The sequence below is a fragment of the Sapajus apella genome, unplaced genomic scaffold (assembly GCF_009761245.1).
Source record: "Sapajus apella isolate SASKATOON/1434 unplaced genomic scaffold, GSC_monkey_1.0 scaffold43, whole genome shotgun sequence".
NCBI lineage: Eukaryota > Metazoa > Chordata > Mammalia > Primates > Cebidae > Sapajus > Sapajus apella.
Genome location: NW_022436983.1, coordinates 20,235,672 through 20,258,707, shown reverse-complemented (window position 1 = coordinate 20,258,707; position 23,036 = coordinate 20,235,672). Strand labels below are relative to the sequence as shown.

The 23,036-nt window shown below is 43.4% G+C and overlaps 1 protein-coding gene across 2 annotated transcripts in view; it reads right to left on the bottom strand.

Moving 5' to 3' along the window:
* WDTC1 (WD and tetratricopeptide repeats 1) overlaps positions 1–23,036 on the bottom strand; it is a 78,220-nt gene that overhangs the window by 39,950 nt on the left and 15,234 nt on the right. The window contains exons 2-3 of one of the 2 annotated variants that reach the window (XM_032300997.1): positions 13,703–13,850; positions 11,908–11,991 (exon numbers count right to left, since the gene is read on the bottom strand). In XM_032300997.1, coding sequence (XP_032156888.1) covers positions 11,908–11,991; positions 13,703–13,750 — 132 coding nt within the window. In that variant the 5' untranslated portion in view covers positions 13,751–13,850. Of the gene's footprint in view, positions 1–821; positions 1,067–11,907; positions 11,992–13,702; positions 13,851–23,036 lie in introns of those variants that run through there. The other variant, XM_032300998.1, reaches the window with a different exon arrangement.

The following is a 23,036-nucleotide window of genomic DNA, read 5'->3' as shown; positions in this document are numbered from 1 at the left end:
TCAGGGGTTTGGGAGTTGCCTGGCCACATGGTGAAACCTCGTCTCTACTAAAAATACAAAAAAATTAGCTGGGCATGCTGGAGGGTGCTAGTAATCCCAGCTACTCAAGAGGCTGGGACAGGAGAATTGCTTGAACCCAGGAGGCGGAGGTTGCAGTGAGCTGAGATCACGCTATTGCACTCCAGCCCTGGCAACAGTGTGAGACCCCACCTCAAAAAAAAAAAAAAAAAAAAAATTGGCTGGGCATGGTGGCTCATGCCTGTAATCCCAGCACTGTAGAAGGCCAGAGTAGGATCACTTGAGCTCAGGAGTTTGAGACCAGCCTGGGCAACACAGCAAAACCTTGTCTCTACTAACAATCTTTTAAAAAAATAAAAAATAAATTACATAAGTTAGTTGGCATCCCACTTCCCAACTTTTTTGATTTAATTTTACTTTTTGAAAACGTAAAGTCTCAACATGGTTCTAAAAGTAAAAATGGGCCAGGCGCAGTGGCTTGTATCTGTAATCCCAAAAGTTTGGGAGGCCGTGGCAGGCAGATCACTTGAGGCCAGGAGTTCAAGACCAGCCTGGGAAACATAGTGAAACTCCGTCTCTACTAAAAATACAAAAATCAGCTGGGCATGGTGGCGCATAAGTGTTGTCCCAGCTACTCAGGAGGCTAAGGCACAAGAATTGCTTGAACCCAGGAGGCAGAGGTTGCAGTGAGCCAAGATCACACCACTGCACTCCAGCCTGGGTGACAGAGAGAGGCTCTGTCTCAAAAACATAAAAGAAATAAAAGTAAAAACTACAAAAAGGTCCAGAGAAGAGTTACTCACCTTTCTCTACCCTTCCACCTCATATCTCCTGCCCGCTGGAGTGAACAATTTCATTAGTATCTGCTTATCCATCCTGTGCTTTTGTTTACAAAAACCATGCAAGTACATATTTCAATTCTTGTTCTTCCTCCTTTGTTACACCAAAATTGGCAAAAATTATACTAAAATGGCCCTCAAGCATATGGAATATATATTAAACTTCATGCAAAAGAGAAATGTAACTTAAAACTATACTGAGACACTCTTCACCAGCTAGAATGATTAAAAAAATTCAAAAGCTCAACCACACAGTCTATTGGTGAGTTATGGAGAAACAGACACATTCATGCATTGCTAGTGGGAAGACAAAATGGTGCAACTCCCATGGTGGAGAATTTGGCAACATCTTTTTTTTTTTTTTTGAGATAGGATCTTACACTGTTGCCTAGGCTGGAGTGCAGTGGCATCATCTCGGCTCACTGTAGCCATAACCTCCCAGGTTCAGGTGATTCTCTCACCTCAACCTCCCAAGTAGCTGGGACTACTGGCACATACCACCATGTCTGGCTAATTTTTATATGTTTTTGTAGAGACGGAGTCTAGCTATGTTGCCCAGGCTGATCTTGAACTCCTGAGCTCAAGTGATTCCACCCACCTTGGCCTCCCAAAGTGCTGGTATTACAGGTGTGAGCCACTGTGCCCGGCCAGCAATATCTTAAAAAAACCACATATATATTTACTCTTTTGACTAGTACTCTTTTAAGTTTTTTACCCTTAAGACGTATGTCCAGCAATACTAAACTACCTATGTAATTAATACAAGATATTATTATAATTACACACTCTTAGAAACACACTACATGCCTACACATGGGAAATTCAATGAATACATCTTGGTGCATCTACACAATGATGTGTGTACTCTACAGCTGTAAGTTGTAGAGTATGTTACCCTGGCTCGCTATTTTACCCTGGCTATTTTACCATTAGTGGTAAAATAAGGAAGGGCCAGGTGTGGTGGCTCCCATCTGTAATCCTAGCACTTTGGGAGGCCAAAATAGAAGGACTGTTCGAGGCCAGGAGTTTGAGACCAGCCTGGTCAACACAGCAAGACTCCATCTCTATTTTTAAAAAAACACAAAAATTAGCCAGGCATGGTAGAGCACGCCTATAGTCATATCACCTTGGGAGGCTAAAGTGGGTGGATTACTTGAACCTAGGAGGTCAAGGCTTCAGTGAGCTGAAATCGTGCCACTGCATTCCAGCCTAGGCGACGGTGAGACCCTGCCTCAAAAAAAAAAAAAAAAAAAAAGGAAGAACTCTGTGAACTGATACGAGATGATTTTCAAGATGTATTGGTAAGTGAAAAAAACAAGCAAAGCACAGGCAATCTTTCTCTCTCTCTCTCTCCCTGATCCTCAAAAGTTCACCAAGCCCAGTCAACCAACCCGTCTACTCTCTCCTTATATGCAACCTCACGTCTTTACTTCCTTCCCTATCCAGCTAAGGATTGATGATTCATTATTACAATTGTTCTCTTAATAATATTCATCTGACAAATCCCCACTCGGAATGATCTTGCTTTCCTGTGTCTTCAGCTTTCCCTTTCTATACCAGTTATTTCCTCTTGAGATTACACATACTTGAGTTCTTTTTTCTTTTCTTTTCTTTTTTTGAGATGAAGTCTCACTCTGTTTGCCCAGGGTGGAGTGCAGTGGCACAATCTCAGCTCACTGCAACCTCTAGCTCCCAGGTTCAAGCCTCAGCCTCCTGAGTAGCTGGGATTACAAGCACGCACCACCATGCCTAATTTTTTTGTATCTGTAGTAGAGATGGGGGTTTCACCATGTTGGTCAAGCTGGTCTCGAACTCCTGACCTCATGATTCGCCCACCTCAGCCTCCCAAAGTGCTGGGATTATAGGCGTGAGCCACTGCACCTGGCTGAGTTTCTTTAGTTTATAAAAGTCCCTCCTTGATGCCAACTTCATACATATCTAGCTATGGCCTACCATTTCTCTCCCCCTTCCTTCATAGCCAGACTGAGATAGTAATCTATACTTGATATTTTCACTTCTTCACTTTCAATAATTCCTCAATCTACTTCTATCTATCTATACCACATTCCACAGAAATGGCTCTTGCCAAGGTTACCACTATAGTTTCCTTGCCCTAAATCAATGAAAACTTCTTGGTCCTTGTTTTACTTTTCCCCTGGCAGTAATGGCAGTACTGACTATTTCTTTCTCAATCGAACTGTTTCTTCTGTGTTCTGTGACACCACCCTCTCTGTTTTCCCTCCTACATCTCTGGCTGCTCTTTCTTGATACCCTTTTGCATACACATTCCTCTTTGTCCTTGATTGTTGGTCTTCTTTACTTACCTATGTATTTAATACATATGTGTACCGTCCTAGATTTCTTACTCCACACATTCCCCACATGCAATCACAACTCACTTTCAAGGCTCCAATCTATATGCTGCTCACTAATCCCAAACTGACATCTCTAGTGTCTACCTCCATCCTAAGCTCAGACCCAAATATTCTGCCTCTCCGGACAGTGCTAACTGGACAATCTACAGCATACAGCTCCAAAATATCCATATCTAAACTAAACTCATCATCTTTCCCCTCAAATCTATTCCTTCTCCAGTGTTCCCTAACTCACCAAATGATACCATCTATCCTGTCACCCAGGCCAGAAACTTGATCTTCATCCTTTTCTCTTTTTTTTTTTTTTTTTGAGAAAGGGTCTCATTCTGTCTACCAGGCTGGAGTGTAGTGGCATGATCAGAGCTCAGTGCAGCCTCAACCTCCCTGGGCTCAGATGATCCTCTCACCTTAGCTTCCCGAGTAGCTGGAACTACAGCCATGCGCCATCATGCCTGGCTCTATTTTTTTGTAAAGACCAGGTTTTGCCATGTTGCCCAGGCTGGTATCAAACTCCCGGGCTCAAGTGATCTGCCTGTCTTGGCCTCCCAAAGTGTTAGGATTACAGGCGTGAGCCACTGCACCTGGCCTAATTCTACCTCTTTTTTTATTTTAATTTTTAATTTTTTGAGAGAGAGTCTTGCTCTGCTGCCCAGGCTGGAGTGCAGTGGCACAATCTTGGCTCACTGCGACCTCCACCTCCCAGGCTCAAGCAATTGTGCCTCAGCCTCCTGAGTAGCTGGGACCACCGGTGTGTGCCACCACTCCCGGCTAATTTTTGTATTTTTAGTAGAGACAGGGTTTCACTATGTTAGCCAGGCTGGTCTCAAACTCCTGAGCTGAAGTAATCCACCCGACTTGGCCTCCCAAAGTGCTGAGATTATAGCACTTGCTCTAATTATACCTCTTAAATGTCTCTCAAATCCACTGACTCTCTCCATCCAAATTACTGTTATTTTAGTTCAGATAACCCATCACCTCTTCCTGAATCACTGTCATAACCTCTTAACTAGTTCTGCCTGTCTCCAGTTTAAACTCCTGTAATCTATTCTTCATTTTGAAGCCAACATTAATTTTTTAAAAAGCATAACTCTGCCCAGACATAGTGGCTCATGCCTGTAATCCCAGCACTCTGAGAGGCAAGGTGGGTGGACTACATGAGCCTAGGGGTTCAAACCAGCCTAAGCATGGTAAAACCCTGTATCTAACTGGCTGGGCATGGTGGTGCGTGTCTGTAATCCCAGCTACTCAGGAGGCTGAAATGGGAGGATCATCCTAAGCCCAAGAGGTCAAGGTTGTAGTGAGCCATGATCACGTCACTGCACGCCAGCCTGGGTGACAGAGCAAGACTCTATCTCAAAAAAAAAAAAAAAAAAAAAAAAAAGCGTAACTCTAATCATGTTGCCCTTATGTTAAAAACCATTCAGTGCCTCTCCATTGTCCACAGTCTTCCATGTAGCTTACAACCTCCTTCATTAGGAACAGCCCACCCACACTTACCTCACCAACCTCATTTCTCATCCTTCTTCCACTTGGATTCTGCAACTAATTGTTCTCTTGAACTGAGCATTCTGTTCTCTCTTGCCACACTCATATGTTAGCCTAACATATTTACTGTTTTGTACTTTTTTTTTTTTTTTGAGGCAGTCTGGCTCAGTTGCCCAAGTTGGAATGCAGCGGTGTGATCGCGGTTCATTGCAGCCTCAACCTCCTGGGCTCAAGCGATCCCACTGCATAAGCCTCCCAAGTAGTTGGGATGACAGGCATGTGCCTCCATGCCTGGCTAATTTTTTTTTTTTTTTTTTTGAGACAGGGCCTCCTTATGTTGCCCACGCTGGTCTTGAACTCTTGGATTCGCCATCCTCTCATCTCAGCCTCCCAAAGTGTTAGCATTTACAGGCGTGAGCCACTGTGGCCAGCCTATATTTTTAATGTAAACAGTATCTTGGGCTGGGTGCAGTGGCTCATGCCTGTAATCCTGGCATTTTGGGAGGCTGAGGGCGGATCACCTGAGGTCAGGAGTTTGAGACCAGCCTGGCCAGCATAGTGAAACCCCGTCTTTACTAAAAATACAGAAAATTAGCTGGGCATGCTGACACGCACCTGACTCCCAGCTACTCAAGAGGCTGAGACAGGAGAACCACTTGAACCCGGGAGGTGGAGGTTGTAGTGAGCCAAGATCGCGCCACTGCATTCCAGCCTGGGCAAAAAAGCAAGACTCCATCTCAAAAAAACTTAAAAAAAAAAAAAAAAATTTGGCCAGGTGCGGTGGCTCACGCCTGTAATCCCAGCACTTTGGGAAGCCGAGGTCATGAGGTCAGGAGATCAAGACCATCCCAGTCAACATGGTGAAACCCCGTCTCCACTAAAAATACAAAAATTAGCTGGGTGTGGTGGCATGCATCTGTAGTCCCAGCTACTCGGAAGGCTGAGGGAGGAGAATTGCTTAAACCTGGGAGGTGGAGGTTGCAGTGAGCCGAGATCACGCCATTGCACTCCAGCCTGGACAAGAGTGAAACTCTGTCTCAAAAAAAAAAAAAAATTGAAAAGTGTCTTGAAAGCCAACCTGTGATCTCTCTGGCCTATCATTCTGTACTTATCTGTGAAATTCCTCTTTTTTTATGTTTTCATTTTTTTGTTTGTTTATTTATTTTTGAGACAGAGTTTCCCTTTTGTTTCTCAGGCTGGAATGCAATGACGCGATCTTGGCTCACCACAACCTCTGCCTCCTGGGTTCAAGAGATTCTCCTGCCTCAGCCTTTCAAGTACCTGGGACTACAGGCATGTGCCACCATGCCCGGCTAATTTTGTATTTTTAGTAGAGACGGGGTTTCTCCATTTGGTCAGGCAGGTCTTGAACTCATGACCTCAGGTGATCTGCCCACCTCGGCCTCCCAAAGTGTTGGGATTACAGGTGTGAGCCACTGAGCCCAACCCCATGTTTTCATTTTTTAAGGCATAGAGACAGGGGTCTTGCCATGTTGCCCAGGCTGGTCTCAAACTCCTAAGCTCAAGCAATCTGCCTGCCACGGCCTCTCAAAGTACTGAGATTACAGGTGTGAGCCACCATACATGGCCTGTGAAATTTCTCAAAATGATGATGGGCACGTTGGGGTCTGAGAGGGAATATTTGTTGAGCATTATGATTGATAGAAAAGTGAAGGAGTATGATATGAGTAAAAGTTGGTACATACACCATGAAAAGCAATTTTGGTAATATTTATCAAAATCACAGATGCATATATCCTCTGACCAACAAATTCCACCCCAGGTATTTATCCGATAGAGATATACCCCGAATGTGCCAAATTATGTCATAAGAAATGACCTCGGGCCGGGCGCCGTGGCTCAAGCCTGTAATCCCAGCACTTTGGGAGGCCGAGGCGGGTGGATCACGAGGTCAAGAGATTGAGACCATCCTGGTCAACATGGTGAAACCCCGTCTCTACTAAAAATACAAAAAATTAGCTGGGCATGGTGGTGCGTGCCTGTAATCCCAGCTACTCAGGAGGCTGAGGCAGGAGAATTGCCTGAACCCAGGAGGTGGAGGTTGCGGTGAGCCGAGATCGCGCCATTGCACTCCAGCCTGGGTAACAAGAGTGAAACTCTGTCTAAAAAAAAAAAGAAATGACCTCATACATGCAAAAATTGGAAGTACACTGGTAGGGACAATTTAATTATGGGTCCACATACACAACAGAACACTCTGAGCCATGAAAGAATTAGAAATTAGAAATATCTTTATGTATGAATATGGCAAAATTATGAAAGTATCTTTCCAAAGATACTTCATTGTTTTAGACCTTACTTTTTTAGTAAGTTGTTGATGTTCTTATTAAAACAGCAAATATGTTAGGCTAACATTTGTGAGAAAAGTAAGAATTTTATGCATAAAATTTATCTGAAAGAATACTAAAACTGAGTATATTATTTGATTCCATGTAAGTGGATTAGGTAGCTGGGAAAAATAGTAAGATGACTTTTTAAACTTTTTGAATTTGAACCATATGAATGTTGACCTATTAAAATATAAGGTGGGTGGATCACTTGAGAACAGGGATTTGAGACAAGGATGGCCAACCTGGCAAAATTCCATCTCTAGCAAAATAAAAAAATTAGCTGGGTGTGGTCTTGCACGTCTGTAATCCCAGCTACTCAGGCTGAGGCACAAGAATTGCTTCAGCCCAGGACGCAGAGGTTGCACTGAGCCAAGATCAGCCACTGCACTCCAGCCTGGGTGACAGAATGAGACTCTGTTGCCAAAAAAATAAAGAAAGAAAGAAAAGAAAGAGCCGGGCTTGGTGGCTCACGCCTGTAATCTCAGCACTTTGGGAGGGCGAGGTGGGTGGATCACGAGGTCAAGAGATCAAGACCATCCTGGCCAACATAGTGAAACCCTGTCTCTACTAAAATACAAAAAATTAGCTGGGCATGGTGGTGCGTGCCTATAGTCCCAGCTACTCAGGAGGCTGAGGCAGGGGTATCATTTGAACCCGGGAGGTGGAGGTTGCAGTGAGCCAAGATCATGCCACTGCACTCCAGCCTGGTGACCAGAGAGAGATTCTGTCTTAAAAAAAAAAAAAAAGAAAGAAAGGAAAGAAAAAGAAAGAAAGGAAAGGAAAGGAAAGGAAAAAGGGAGGGAGGGAGGAAAGGGAGAGAGACAGAGAGAGAGAAAGAAGGAAGGAAGGAAGGAAGAAAGAACAAGGGGAAGGGAGAGACAGAGAGAGAGGAAAGAAAAAGAAAAGAAAGAAGAGAAAAAAAGAAAGAAAAGAAAGAAAGATAAAGAAATCCAAGTTAACTTGGAGACTTTTTAAACAGTCATCTCTGTAGGTACAAATTCTATCAACATACAGGAAGGAAAACAAATATCAAGACTAGCAGCTAAAGTCTGAATTTTCAACTGACATGAAATGTAAACTATAAAGCCAAAAAGCAAAAATCAGATCAGATTATTAAGGCAGAAGCTAGAGAAATTGCATGGTTGAATAGGGATAGGGTTATGAGAGCTACCTCTAATGTAGAAAATTTTAAAAAGCCAACCAAACTAACAGGTTTTTATTGAGCATCTACTAAATGTTCAACACTATGTCATAACAGTTCTCTTTCAGCTTCCCTTTGCATTTTTTCAAAAGCATACAGTGGAGAAAATTAGAAAACCCAGGAAAAAATGTTTTGCCCAGACTGTAAAGAAAACATCATAATCAGTAACCACCAAAAGGAAGGAGCTTTTACTGTTGATTTTCCCCTTATCGCACCGTTACCTCCCACTAATCATGTTTTCTTAATGTCAGAGATCATCTATTGTTAACTAACATGAGGTTCATATGTAACAATGATGGAAATAAAATAAGGAAGGAAATGACTGAAGAAGTTTTAAACAGTTAGATGCCATCAAATAAGCATCTTGGGACTGGCAACTTAGGAAACTTTAAGAGCGTTCTATAAATAACAACAATAATAGCAGTTATTGTATGTCATGGACTTTTACAATATACTAGACACTGTACTAGGTACTTCACATAAACTAACTTACTTATTCCTCTTCATACACCTAAGAAGTGTATTTTACAGATGAAGAAATAGCCTTTAGAAGTTAAAGGACTTTGACTATGGAATATTGTTCTGGAAGCTTGAAGAAGAAAAAGAAGTTAAAGGACTTCTCCAAGTTCATATTGCTTATAGACATATTTTAATTACCATTTTGGGTAATCCAAATAGTATTCCCTCCAACTCCAAACTAAGAAAGAGGGAAACAGATGGCTTTTTGGGAGTTAGGCTGTAAAAATCGACACAATTGAGCTTTCTCTCCTCCTTGGCTACCATGATACCATGTTCTCCTCAGACCTCTATGGCTATCCTTTCTGTCTCCAGTGGGTGGAGGAAGAGGAAAAGTAGGTACTCTCTAAATGTTGAAACACCTTGGTTCTTGGTCCTGGAATCTTTTCTTGCTCTTCCTACTTTTCACCTAGGAGATATTATCCAGGCATCCTATTCCATGGCTCTATGGAGCAGTGGTTCTTAACATTTTTAGTTTCAGGAACCCCTTACACAATTAAAAATTATTGATGATCCCAAAGAGCTTTTGTTTATATGGATTATATCTATCAATATTTATCATATTAGAAATTAAGACAATTTAAAAAAAAAAAAAAAAAAAAAAACCGGGTCTTGCTCTGTCACCTAGGCTGGAATACAGTGGCACAATCACAGCTCACTGCAGCGTTAATCTCCTGGGCCCAAGTGATCCTCCTACTTCAGCCTCCCAAATATTGGGACAAGTATGCACCACAATGCCTGGCTAATTCATTTTTTTAAAAAATTTTAGGCTAGGCGTGGTGGCTAATATTTAAAATTATACGCCTGTAATCCCAGCACTTTGGGAGGCCGAGGCGGGCAGCTCACTTGAGGTCAGGAGTTCGAGACCATCCTGGCCAACATGGTGAAACCTCATCTCTAAAAAAAAAAAATTTTTAGTAAAGACAAGGTCTCACCATGTTGCCTACGTTGGCATATTATTAATTCACTAAAAAACAACAACAAAAAACACATTTTAAATGAAAAAACTATATTTTCCAAGGCAAAAGAATTTAATAAAAAGAGTGGCATTGTTTTGGATTTTTGCAAACTTCTTTAATGTTTAGTTTAATGGAAGACCAGTAGATTCTCACCTGCTTTTGTATTCAGCCCATTGCAATGTCATGTCATTTTTAGTTGAAGTATATGAAAAAAAATCCAGCCTCACAAAGAAGTTGGAATTGAAAGGAATATTTGAGTAGCCTTTTCAGGTAACTGTATATTTCTTTCTTTGATACTATGCCAAAGCTCAACAAGTACTGATTTCTTTAAGATTACAATGTGGGCCAGGCACAGTAGCTCACACTTGTAATCCAAGCACTTTGGGCAGTTAAGGTGGGTGGATGGCTTGAGCTCAGGAGTTTGAGACCAGGCTGGGCAACATGGTGAAACTCTGTCTCTGCAAAAACAATACAAAAATTAGCTGGGCATGGTGGCATGTATCTGTAATCCCAGCTATTCAGGGGGCTGAGGCAGGGGAATCACTTGAGCCCAGGAAGTTGAGGATGCAGGGAGCCATGATGGCACCACTGCATTCCAGCCTGGGCAACAATGCAAGACACTGTCTCAAAAAAAAAAAAAAAAAAAAAGATTCAAAATGTGATCTTGGCTGGGTGAAGTGGCTCATGCCTGTACTCCTTGCACTTTGGAAGGCCAAGGTGGGAGAACTGCTTGAGGCCAGGAATTGGAGATCAGCTTGGGCAACACACCAATACCCCATATCTCTACCAAAAACAAAAAACAAAAAACCCACACACAAAACACATGATGCTGAGGAAGGAAAAAGAATGAAACTAACATTATGGAGTTTCTGTGTCAGACAAAATAACAAGGCTGAATTTATGGACCAAAGGTCTGGCCTACCCATGGACTAGACAGGACAAACTTGAACAAGGTTTTTGTTTTTGTTTTTAAACATTTTATTATTTTACGTTAATTTTTAGAGATGAGGTCTTCTATATTGCTCAGGCTGGACTTGAACTCCTGGGATCAAGCAATCCTCCTGCCTCAGCCTCCCAAACAGCTGGGACTATAGGCATGTATCATTGAACCTGGCTTTCTTTTTTTTTTTTTGAGATGGAGTTTCACTCTTGTTACCTAGGCTGGAGTGCAATGGCACAATCTTGACTCACCACAACCTCCGCCTCCTGGGTTCCAGTGATTCTCCTGCCTCAGCCTCCCGAGTAGCTGGGACTACAGGCCTGCATCACCATGCCCAGCTAATTTTTGTACTTTTAGTAGAGACGGGGTTTCACCATAATGACCAGGATGGTCTCGATCTCTTGACCTCGTGATCCACCCGCCTCAGCCTCCCAAAGTGCTGGGATTACAGGTGTGAGCCACTGCGCCCAGCCATGAATCTGGCTTTCATTTTTTTCTTTTTTGAGACTGAGTCTCACTCTGTTGTCTATGCTAGGGTGCACTGGTGCTATCTTGGCTCACTGCAACTTCCGCCTCCTGGATTCAAGCAATTCTCATGCCTTAGCCTCTTGAGTAGCTGGAATTACAGGCATGCACCACCATGTCTGGCTAATTTTGTAGTTTTAGGAGAGATGGGGTTTCACCATGTTGGCCAGGCTGGTCTCAAACTCCTGGCCTCAAGTGATCCGCCCTCCTTGACCTCCCAAAGTGCTGGGATAACAGGCATAAGCCACCATGCCCTGTCTCTTTTTTCAAAATACCTATTCTTAGTCTATATCCCCATAACATTGCTTTGATGCTAAGATAAGAAAGTGTGGGTGTTTGTATGTGTGTGCATGTATACATTATGTGTATGTGTATAAGAAAACACTTTAAATTCTATATTCCTGTATACAGGTAGGAATCTGTATTCACTATCCAAGCCAATAGTAAAACTAGTGGTATGGAATTCAACAAACTTTTTTAAAGCACAAAGCAAATAATATGTCCAAAAAAAAAATTTATGTGACTACGTCAATCACTGATCTTGATTCAGATTTAGCTGCCTGTTAAAGGAGAAGTAACCTTCAGATATAGCCTGCAGAGAAACACTTGTTTATGCCTTGATAAGACCAAGAGGATTTCTGCAGACAGAGAATAGAGAGCAGGCCATGGGCATCTAGGATGCAAACTGGATCTCTTACCTGCAGCTCTGCTTCCAAGCCCAGCCGCCGGATAAAGGGGTCAGTGACATGGTAGCGCCGCTCAAAGCTCAGAGCACCCCGCTCCTAGGTGACAGAAACAAATTCTTGATTTCATTGATTCAATTAAATATGGTTTATTATGTGCCTATTATATATCCAGCCCTTTGCTGGGCACCACAGGAGCTAGAGAAGACAACAAGGAACTGTCCTACAGGACCTTGTATTATCCTTGGGCAAGGATTAGAGAGTAATAGGAGATAGTAGTATATAATTAAGCACTAAGTTGTACTGTTCAGTTTTTTTATTTTAAAGAAAGCAAAAAATTTTTAAAAAGGAAAGAAGAAAAATTGGAAACAACAAATAAGGAATAGTTACATATTTAGGTTGGACAGGGTGGGCATCATCTTTAGGACACATATTATATACAAAGGGGAAAAAAACCCTGATGATTCTATGCCTTTAGGAAATGGCCTCTGTCCTTGAGGACCACTCAGTCTAATGAAATCACACACAAAGAACTCCCACAAATGGATAAAGCTAAAAGGATTCAGGGGCTGGGCGTGGTGGCTCACACCTGTAACCACAGTACTTTGGGAGGCCAAGGAGGTCAGGATTACCTGAGGTCAGGAGTTTGAGACTAGCCTGGCCAACATGGTAAAACCCCGCCTCTACTAAAAATACTAAATTAGCTGGGAGTGGTGGCGCGTGCCTGTAATTCCAGCTACTCGGGAGCCTGAGGCAAGAGAATCACTTGAAACCAGGAGGCGGAGGTTGCAGTGAGCCAAGATCGTGCCATTGCACTCCAGCCTGGGCAACAATAGCAAAACTCCATCTCAGAAAATAAAAATAAAAAATAAATAAAAGGATTTAGGGATGCAGGGAAAAATAAACAAATGTACCAAGCACATGGCTCATGTAGAGGCACAAACTCAATCCTTCTAAATGGTGATGACAGCTTATGCTGTGTGCCACTTGGTTTTTAAAAATTTTTTTGTTAAAAAATTTTTTTTAGCACTTTTTAGCACTTAACTTTCAAAGAACTTTCTCAAGCTCATTCAGATTTCATTCTCAAGGTCGGCCTACAGGCAGACAGCCATTATCGTCATTTAACAACATAAAACTGAGGCACAGGAGGTAAAATGACTAAAAACCTATAGGTAGTTAATTAGGGCAGTGGTGAGATTAAGCTCCTGACTCCAACTGGGGATTCTTTCCAGTGCTGGTGCACATCATGCCTTGGTTTAATGTATTCCATTAAACCTCTATGGCTCCTTTACTGAGGGTTTTCCTGACAAAGCCTGGGGCTACTTCACTAACTGAACTTGACTGCCCAGTCATCCATTCGTCTCACAGGTATCAGAGTGTCTTCTACATACAAACTGCCCTCGAAGAGAATCCAAGCTGAACTGGATTAAGACTCTCCCAGGATCTCTTACATATACCACATGGCATCTGGAGCAACATGAAGAAGTTATATCTACTCTTGTGCACCACCTGCCCAACACACGGATGTGTATGCGTCTGCACAACACACTGACAGCTTCCCTCCCTCGCTAGCCTGCATTAATCTTAGCAGCCCAGGCACAAGTACATGGACAGAGCCTCCATGAAATCCATGTTCTTAGACAATACAAGATGGAGAGGAAGAGACCTCGATTCTAGTTCTGGGTCTGCCACTAACTAGCTATGTGACTTTCGGCAAGTCACAGACTGTAGATCTGTTTTTTCACCTGTAAAATCAATCTGTGGGAACGAAAGGATCTCATGATCTGGTTCAGAAGTCTGGGCTGCTTACCTTGATCTGCCTACGGATAAGGTCTCTAGTTATGTTGACTTTTGCCATCTTTTCTTAATGGGTTCAACAGAAGGAAGCTATAGGAGGATCTTCAGGACCCCTGAGCATTCCAGCCAAGCCCAGGTCCACAAAACACACATTTAAGTACCTGGAGAAAAAAAAAATCATCAAACTTTAGAGGATGGATAATAAGGTGGCTCCCAAGACCTAATTCCACTCCTAAAACAGCCCACCCCTAAAACAGTGAACTGGCTATTGCCTGTCCTTTGTGGCATGGTGGGCTGGCCCTGCTCCATAGTGTTGAAAAACCATAGTCTTGAAAAAACCTAATGGGTGAAGTGGGTGGGGAGAACGGTAGCACAGCCCCAATAAGCGCTGGAACAAACACGGAAGGAGTATGTTATGCTTCATCAGAAAATGGCAGGTTGAGTATAAGTATGAAGGATGATGGTAGCATATCCTTAAAGTTAGAACAAGGCACAAGCTAGAAAGACTTCAAGTTTCACTTGCTCAGTATGCATCTGCGGCAGCTCGTCTAAACTTTTAGTTATGCTTCAAATCTCTGATCCTCAGCTTGGCTCTCCCTGAAACCAAATCGGTATCACAGACAGAACTCTCAAGCCTCTAACAGATTCACAGAATCAAATAGTGTAAAGGAAATGTAATGGTGACCGTGTCCAAGACCCACCCTAATGAAGAAATCCTCCTTTAACATCTGGGTGGGTAGGCTTTTAGTCTCACTACTCCTTTTTTCTTTTTTGAGATAGGGCCTCACTGTCACCCAGGCTGGAGTGCAATGGCACGATCAGGGCTCACTGTAGCCTCAATTTCCAAGGCTCAAGTGATCCTCCCATCTCAGCCTCCTGAGTAGCTGAAACCACAGGTGCACACCACCCCTTCCAGCTAATTTTTTCTTTTCTTTTTTTGTAGAGATGGGATCTTGTCATCTTACTGAGGCTGGTATTGAACTCCTGAGCTCAAGAGATCTGCCCACCTCTGCTTCCCAAAGTTTTGGGATTACAGGTGTGAGCCATTGAGCCTGGCCTCCTCTCACCACTTGTCAAAGCAACCTATTCCTGTGTTATACAACTCTGATGGTTAGAAATAACAAGCAATCAGCTGGGTGTGATGGCTCATGCCTGTAAGCCCAGCACTTAGGGAGGCCGAGGCAAGAGGATCACCTGAGGTTAGGAGTTCAAGATCAGCTTGGCCAACATAGTGAAACCTTGTCTCTATTAAAACTACAAAAAATGAGCTGGGCATGGTGGCGCATGCCTGTAATCTCAGCTACTCAGGAGGATGGGGAAGGAGAATTGCCTGAACCTTAGAGGTGGAGGTTGCAGTGAGCCAACATCACACCACTGCACTCCAGTGTGGGCCACAGAGCAAGACTCCGTCCCAAAAAATAAAGAAAGAAAGAAAAAGAAAAAGAAAAAAAAAATAACAAGCAATCCTATTTCTGAGGATTTGCCACAAGAAAAAGAAAAGTCAGGTGTGGTGGTGCCATGGTGTGCGCCTGTAGTCCCAACTACTCAGGAGGCTGAGACAAGAAGATCACTTGAGCCCAGGAGTTCAAGTCCAGCTTGGGCAACATAGTGAGACTCTGTCTCTAAAAAAGAAAAACAATTTTATCATAAGGAAACTCTAAATATGGCCCAGCGTGGTGGCTCAGGCCTGTAATCTCAGCACTATGGAAGGCCGAGGTGGGAGGATCACCCAAGGTCAGGAGATCGAGACTAGCCTGGCCAACATGGTAAAACACTCTCTATTAAAAATACAAAATTAGGCCGGGTTTGGTGGCTCACACCTGTAATCCCAGCACTTAGGGAGGCTGAGGCAGGCAGATCACAAGGTCAGGAGTTCAAGATCAGCCTGGTTAATATGATGAAATCCTATCTCTACTAAAAATACAAAAATTAGCTGTGTGTGATGGTGGATGCCTGTAGTCCCACTACTCAAGAGGCCGAGGCAGGAGAATCGCTTGAACCCAGGAGGCAGAGGTTGTAGCAAGCCAAGATCATGCCACTGCAGTCCAGCCTGGGTGACAGAGCGAGACTCTGCCTCAAAAAACAAACAAAAAAAACAAAATTAGCTGGGCGTTGTGGCACACACTTGTAATCCCAGCTACTTGGGAGGCTGAGGCAGGAGAATCGTTTAAACCCAACAGTGAGCCGAGTCTGTGCCACTGCACTCCAGCCTGGGCGACAAGAGTGAAACTCCATCTTAAAAAAAAAAAAAAAAAAGGAAAACTCAAAATATAAGAAATAAGATTCCATACCCAAGCATATTCATCATAGATTTTGTAACAGCAAAAAAATTAAAGCTAACCAAATTTCTAATAATAGAGGAATGACTAAATAATGTATAGTATAGCCATATGATATCATACAGAGATTAGAAATCAAACTATGAAGGACAAAATCTTTACGTCTTATCATAGTGTTTATATAACATGCTGCTTTTTCCACAGTTATCACAGCTATGTTTATAAAAGGAAATATAGGCTGGGTATAGTGGCTCACACCTGTAATCCTAGCACTTTGGGAGGCTGAGGTGAGTGGATCACTTGAGCTCCTAAGTTCCAGCCCAGCCTGGGCAACATGGCAAAACCTTTTCTCTATAAAAAAATAGCTGGGTTGTGGTGGCACATGCCTGTGATCCCAGATACTAAGGAGGCTGAGGTGGGAGGATTGTTTGAGCCTGGGAGGCAGAGGTTGCAGTAAACTAAGACCACACGAATGGACTCCAGTCTGGGCAACAAATGAGACCCTCTCGAAAAAAAAAAAAAAAAAATAGGGCCAGGCATGGCTCACAGCTGTAATCCCAGTACTTTGAGAGGCTGAAGTGGGAGTACTGCTTGAAACCAGGTGTTTGGGACCAGTCTGGGCAGCAAAGTGGGACCTTATCTGTAACAACAACAACAACAAAAATAGGTGGGCATGGTGGCATGCACCTGTAGTCCCAGCTACTCAGGAAGCCGAGGTGGGAAGATCACTTGAGCCGGGAGTTTGAGGCTGCAGTGAGCTATGGATGACTCTACTGCACTCCAGCCTAGATAACAGAACAAGATTCTGTCTTTAAACAAATTAAAAATAAGTAAAATTGGCCGGGCGTGGTGGCTCAAGCCTGTAATCCCAGCACTTTGGGAGGACGAGGCGGGTGGATCACGAGGTCAAGAGATCCAGACCATCCTGGTCAACATGGTGAAACCCCGTCTCTACTAAAAATACAAAACATTAGCTGGGCATGGTGGTGCGTGCCTGTAATCCCAGCTACTCAGGAGGCTGAGGCAGGAGAATTGCCTGAACCCAGGAGGCGGAGGTTGCGGTGAGCCGAGATCACGCCATTGCACTCCAGCCTGGGCAACATGAGTGAAACTCTGTCTCAAAAAAAAAAAAATAAATAAATAAAAAAATAAGTAAAATAATGAAAAGAAAATAATAGCTGTCTCTGGGTAATAATATAACCGACTTTTTCTACTTTTTAATATTTTAAAAATTATTCTATAAAAGCACACTTTTATAATCAGATTTAAAAATATTAGACTTTCAAGGAAAGTTCTGCCTCCTGTCATTTTCACCTTTTAGTCCTGCTTCTACCTCTGAAGCCACACAGAAGAAGTTTGGTCTTTTTGCCCAATGATGGCCCTTTGTCCTCAGAAGATGGCTGTCAGGGTCCACCAGTTCTCTCTGCCAACCCTGCCAGCCATTAGGACCTCACAATGCCACCTTTCAATCTCTCACCAGCTGGCCTCCTGCAGATTCCTAGCACACCCTCGTGAAATCACACGTTTTTCACCTGAAGTCTGATCTGTGAGCAGACTTCTTCCTTTACTCTGTCACTTAACCACAAAAGAAAACTCTACACCTAAACATTATGTTATTGCAGATTTTTTTTTTCCTTTAGTGCTAAGCATGCAGTAGGACGGTAAAAAAAAACTTGCTGCCAAATTAGATATTCTCATTCAGCCCAAGTTCTTTGGGACTAATGCCTCCATAATCAATTTTGGGATCACAAGCTTTTTTCTTTTTCTTTTTTTTTTCTTTTTTTTTGAGATAGAGTTTTGCCCTGTCGTCCAGGCTGGAGTGCAACGGTGCAATCTCAGCTCACTGCAACCTCTGGCTCCTGGGTTCAGTTGATTTTCCTGCCTCAGCCTCGTGAGTAGCTGGGATTACAGGTGCCTGCCACCACACCCAGCTAATTTTTGTATTTTTAGTAGAGACGGAATTTCACCATGTTGGCCAGGCTGATCTTGAACTCCTGACCTTGTGATTCACCCGTTTAGGCCTACCAAAGTGCTGAAGTGCTGGGATTACAGATATGAGCCACCGTGCCTGGGCTTTTTTTTTTTTTTTTTTTTTTTTTTTGGGGCAGAGTCTCGTTTTGTTGCTCAGGCTGGAGTGCAGCGGCGTGATCTTGGCTCACTGCAACCTCCACCTCCTGGGTTCAAGTGATTCTCATGTCTCAGCCTCCCGAATAGCTGGGACTACAGGCACCTGCCACCTGGCTAATTTTTTTATTTTTAGTAGAGGTGGGGGTTTCACCATATTGACAAGGCTGGTCTCAAACTCCCGACCTCACGTGATCAGCCTGCCTCGGCCTCCCAAAGTGCTGGGATTACAGGTATGAGCCACTGTGCCCAGCCATTTTTTTTTAAATTGAGATGGGACCTCATTATGTTGCCCAGTCTGGTCTCAAACTCCTGGGCTCAAGTAATCCTCTCAGCTCAGCCTCCAAAAGTGCTAGAATTACAGGCGTGAGCCACCATGCCTGGCAGGATCATGAGCTCTTAAAAAGGCAAGAACCTTCTCTTACAACATGAAACCATTCAGCATTGCCATCTTAGTGTCATTACCAGGGAGATATGGCAGCTGCTGGCATTTTTAAGGGTGAGCATCAAGACCACCGGGAATACCACCTGAGAATTATAATTTCATGGTGATTTTTCCAGAGCTCTTTGGCCATCAAATTAAAAACGTGAATTTGAACAAATTAATGTAAGCTAAACACTGTCCTGAAATTGTGTCTATAGCTCTGCTTTGTGATATACTAGTCAAAATCAAAACAACAACAACAACAATTTCCCCACAATCACCAAGCATATGAGGTGAGGACGATTATATTGGAAATAACACCAAAGAAGTGACTATATCTGGTATTAAGAATAGTTTTGTGACCTTGCTTAAGTCTTTCAGTCTTTCCAAGTAGGCGCTCATTCCTGTGACTCACTGGCATAGGATGCACTGGAACAAACACTGATGGCATTATGTATGCTTCACCCAAAAAAGGTTCATTCCTTAACCACAATACCCTTTTTCCTTGAAAGACTGCTGTGGAGATGAAATGAAATAATGTAAGTCAAAAGGTTTTTCTTTTAGTCTAAGAATATAGCTACTTGGCTGGGCACAGTGGCTCACGCCTGTAATCCCAGCACTTTGGGAGGCCAAGGCGGGTAGATCATAAGGTCAAGAGATCAAGAGCATCCTGGCCAACATGGTGAAACCCCATCTCTACTAAAAATACAAAAATTAGCTGGGCATGGTGGCACGTGCCTGTAGTCCCAGCTACTTGGGAGGCTGAGGCAGGAGTATTGCTTGAACCCGGGAGGTGGAGGTTGCAGTGAGCCAAGCTTGCACCACTGCACTCCAGCCTGGTGCCTGGTGACAGAGCAAAACCCTGTTTAAAAAAAAAAAAAGGCTGGGCGTGGTGGCTCATGCCTGTAATCCCAGCACTTTGGGAGGCTGAGGCAGGTGGATCACGAGGTCAAAAGATTGAGGAGACCAGCCTGCCCAACATGGTAAAACCCTGTCTCTACTAAAAATATAAAAAAATCGGCCGGGCGCGGTGGCTCACGCTTGTAATCCCAGCACTTTGGGAGGCCGAGGCGGGTGGATCACGAGGTCAAGAGATCGAGACCATCCTGGTCAACATGGTGAAACCCCGTCTCTACTAAAAATACAAAAATTAGCTGGGCATGGTGGTGCACGCCTGTAGTCCCAGCTACTCAGGAGGCTGAGGCAGGAGAATTGCTTGAACCCAGGAGACGGAGGTTGCGGTGAGCCGAGATCGCGCCATTGCACTCCAGCCTGGGTAACAAGAGCAAAACTCCGTCTCAAAAAAAAAAAAAAAAAAAATTAGCTGGACTTGGTGGCGCATGCCTGTAATCCCAGCTACTCAGGAGGCTGAAGCAGGAGAATCGCTTGAGCCCAGGAAGCAGAGGTTGCAGGGAGCAGAGAGTGCACCACTGCACTCCAGTCTGGGTGACAGAGTGAGACTCAGCCCCCCCACAAAAAACAACAATAACAGTAAAAAACAAAGACAGGCAATACAGCTGTTCTTCATTGACTATAAAGCCATTGTAATCAGAGCACAATAAAGAGACTAAAAAAGGGAAATGTAACCAAACGACCAAAAGAAATAGGTAGGACACTAAATTCAGAAAGAACAACACGAATTAATAAGTTAAACCTTCTTTATACTCATTTGTTCCTACATCTTAGAAGCACATAAAATGACACTGAGGGAAACAAACTAAACACATCATACAGAATAAGAAAGACAACTTGGAAAACCCTAATGGAAAAAGGGGACCACAGGGACCATAACAGACCACAAATAACTTCTTTTTTTTTTTTTTTGAGACAGAGTCTCGCTCTGTCACCCAGACTGGAGTGCAGTGGTGCAATCCCGGCTCACTGCAACCTCCACCTCCTGGATTTAAGTGATTTTCACGCCTCTCTGCCTCCCAAGTAGCTGGGACTACAGGCATGCACTACTGAGCCCAGCTAGTTTTTGTATTTTTTGTAGAGACAGAGGTTCACCATTTTGCCCAGGCTGGTCTTGAATACCTGGCCTCAAATAATCTGCCTGCCTCGGCTTCCCAAAGTGCTGAGATGTACCTGGGCACAAGTAACCTTTAACATGAATTCTTCTTCATTCTAAGGAGAGCACAGTTAACAATAAACCCTGATTTGCATACTTGAAGCTCTAATACATTAATGGCTAATTTGTCTGCAAAATATAAAAATTCAACAAAAACTTTCTCTAGCTAGAGGACAAAGGTTTTTCCAATTTTATTTTGTATGTTTTTTTTTGAGACAAGACCTTGCTCGGTTGCCTAGACTGGAGTGCAGTGGCGCAATCACTGCCTCACTGCACTCTAGCCTAGACTTCCTTGGCTCAAGTAATCCTGCCACCTTACCCTCCTGAGTTGCCGGGACCACATGTGTGTGTTACCATGCCCAGCTAATATTTTTTATTTTTTGTAGAGATGTGACCTCACTTTGCTGCCCAGGCTGGTATCCAACTCCTGGGCTCAAGCAATCCTCCCATCTCAGCCTCTCGAAGTGCTAGGATTTATAGGCAGGAGCCGCCACATCTGGTGGGTTTAAAAATTTTTTTTAATTTTTGAGACTGAGTCTTGCTCTGTCACTCAGGCTGGAGTACAGCGGCATGATCTCGGCTCATGCCTCAGCCTCCCTCATAGATGGGATTACAGGTGCCCCCCCACCATGCCTGGCTAATTTTTGTATTTTAAGTAGAGACAGGGTTTCACCATGTTGGCCAGGCTGAAACATCTGGCAGGTTATTTATTTTTATTTTTTTATTTTTTCTTTTTCCCACCCAAGGTCACTTCTGATACCAAAGGTTATTTTTTTTAACAGAGGCAGGGACTTACTCTATCACCCAGGCTGGAATATAGTGGTGCAATTACAGCATACTATAACCTTGAACTCCTGTGCTCACACAATCCTTCTTCCCACCTTAGACTCCCAAGTAGCTAGGACTACAGGCTTGCACCACCATTTCCAGCTAATTTTTTTTTTCTCAATTCAGAGTCTTGCTATGTTGCCCAGGTTGGTCTCGACTGCCTAGCTAGCTTCAAGCAGTCCTCCTACCTTGGCTTCCCAAAGCGCTGGAATTACAGGCATGAGGCACTATGCCCAGGCCCCAAGGTTTACTATACGTTAGGATATTGTGGATCAGCTCTAGTAGATTCTCAATGAATTAAGGAGAAAGAAAGAAGCCAATTTCTGGGAGCTGGGATTATGAAAAATATAAAAATACCTAAGGTACTGAGGAAAACACAGATATAATGTTACGAAGAAAATTTGAGCTGCTATCCAGATGTTATACCTCCCAAAAGGTATTCTATTCCTGGAGCTCTAAAATGCCTAGCATATCACCATTTAACCCCATCATTTCTACAAACTTTTAACCTAGGCTACTGGAAAACTTTCTTCTACAAGCCTATCTCTATGATTTTAAAGGATGCTAACAAGAAAATAAAAGTCTGGCTAGGCATGGTGGCTCACACCTGTAATCCCAGCACTTTGGGAGGCTGAGGCAGGTGGATCATGAGGTCAGGAGTTGAAGACCAGCCTGGCCAACATGGTGAAACCCTATCTCTCCAAAATATACAAGAAAATTAGCCGAACGTGGTGATCAGGTGAAACACTGTCTCTACTAAAAAAAATACAAAAAATTAGCCAGGAGTGGCGGCACGCACCACTAACCCCAGCTACTTAGGAGGCTGAGGCAGGAGAATCACTTGAACCCAGGAGGCAGAGGTTGCAGTGAGCCAAGATTACGCCACTGCACTCCAACCTGGGTGACAGAGTGAGACTCTGTCTCCAAAAAAAAAAAAAAAAAAAAAAAAAAGTTAACAGCTCAATTTGAAGGAATTAGTCTACTCATAATGCCAAGGTGACCAGTAATATAATAGCCTGAGGTTAACATGACTTAGAACAAAGTACATTTGTTAAGATTACATATCTAGAACCAAGAATTGAATGGTAATATCCAAATATGAAGAACCACCCCTTTCATGTGTGCTACAGTTCTTGTTTGGCTCTGGATAATGTAGCAGAAAGGGAAAAACATACAATACATAGACACCTGGGCCTGAATTGCAGCTTCCCCCTCAGTGTGCCAATTAGTACCTATGTAGGCAAGTTACTTAAATTTTCTGAGTTTCAATTTCCTCATTTGTAAAATGGGGATGCTAACACCTACTTTAATGGGTTGTTGTGAATACATAAAATATGTATGAAAGTACATAACGGGGCTGGGCGTGGTGGCTCACGCCTGTAATCCCAGCACTTTGGGAGGCCGAGGCGGGTGGATCACAAGGTCAAGAGATCGAGACCATCCTGGTCAACATGGTGAAACCCCGTCTCTACTAAAAATACAAAAAATCAGCTGGGCATGGTGGCACGTGCCTGTAATCCCAGCTACTCAGGAGGCTGAGGCAGGAGAATTGCCTGAACCCAGGAGGCGGAGGCTGCGGTGAGCCGAGATTGCGCCATTGCACTCCAGCCTGGGTAACGAGAGC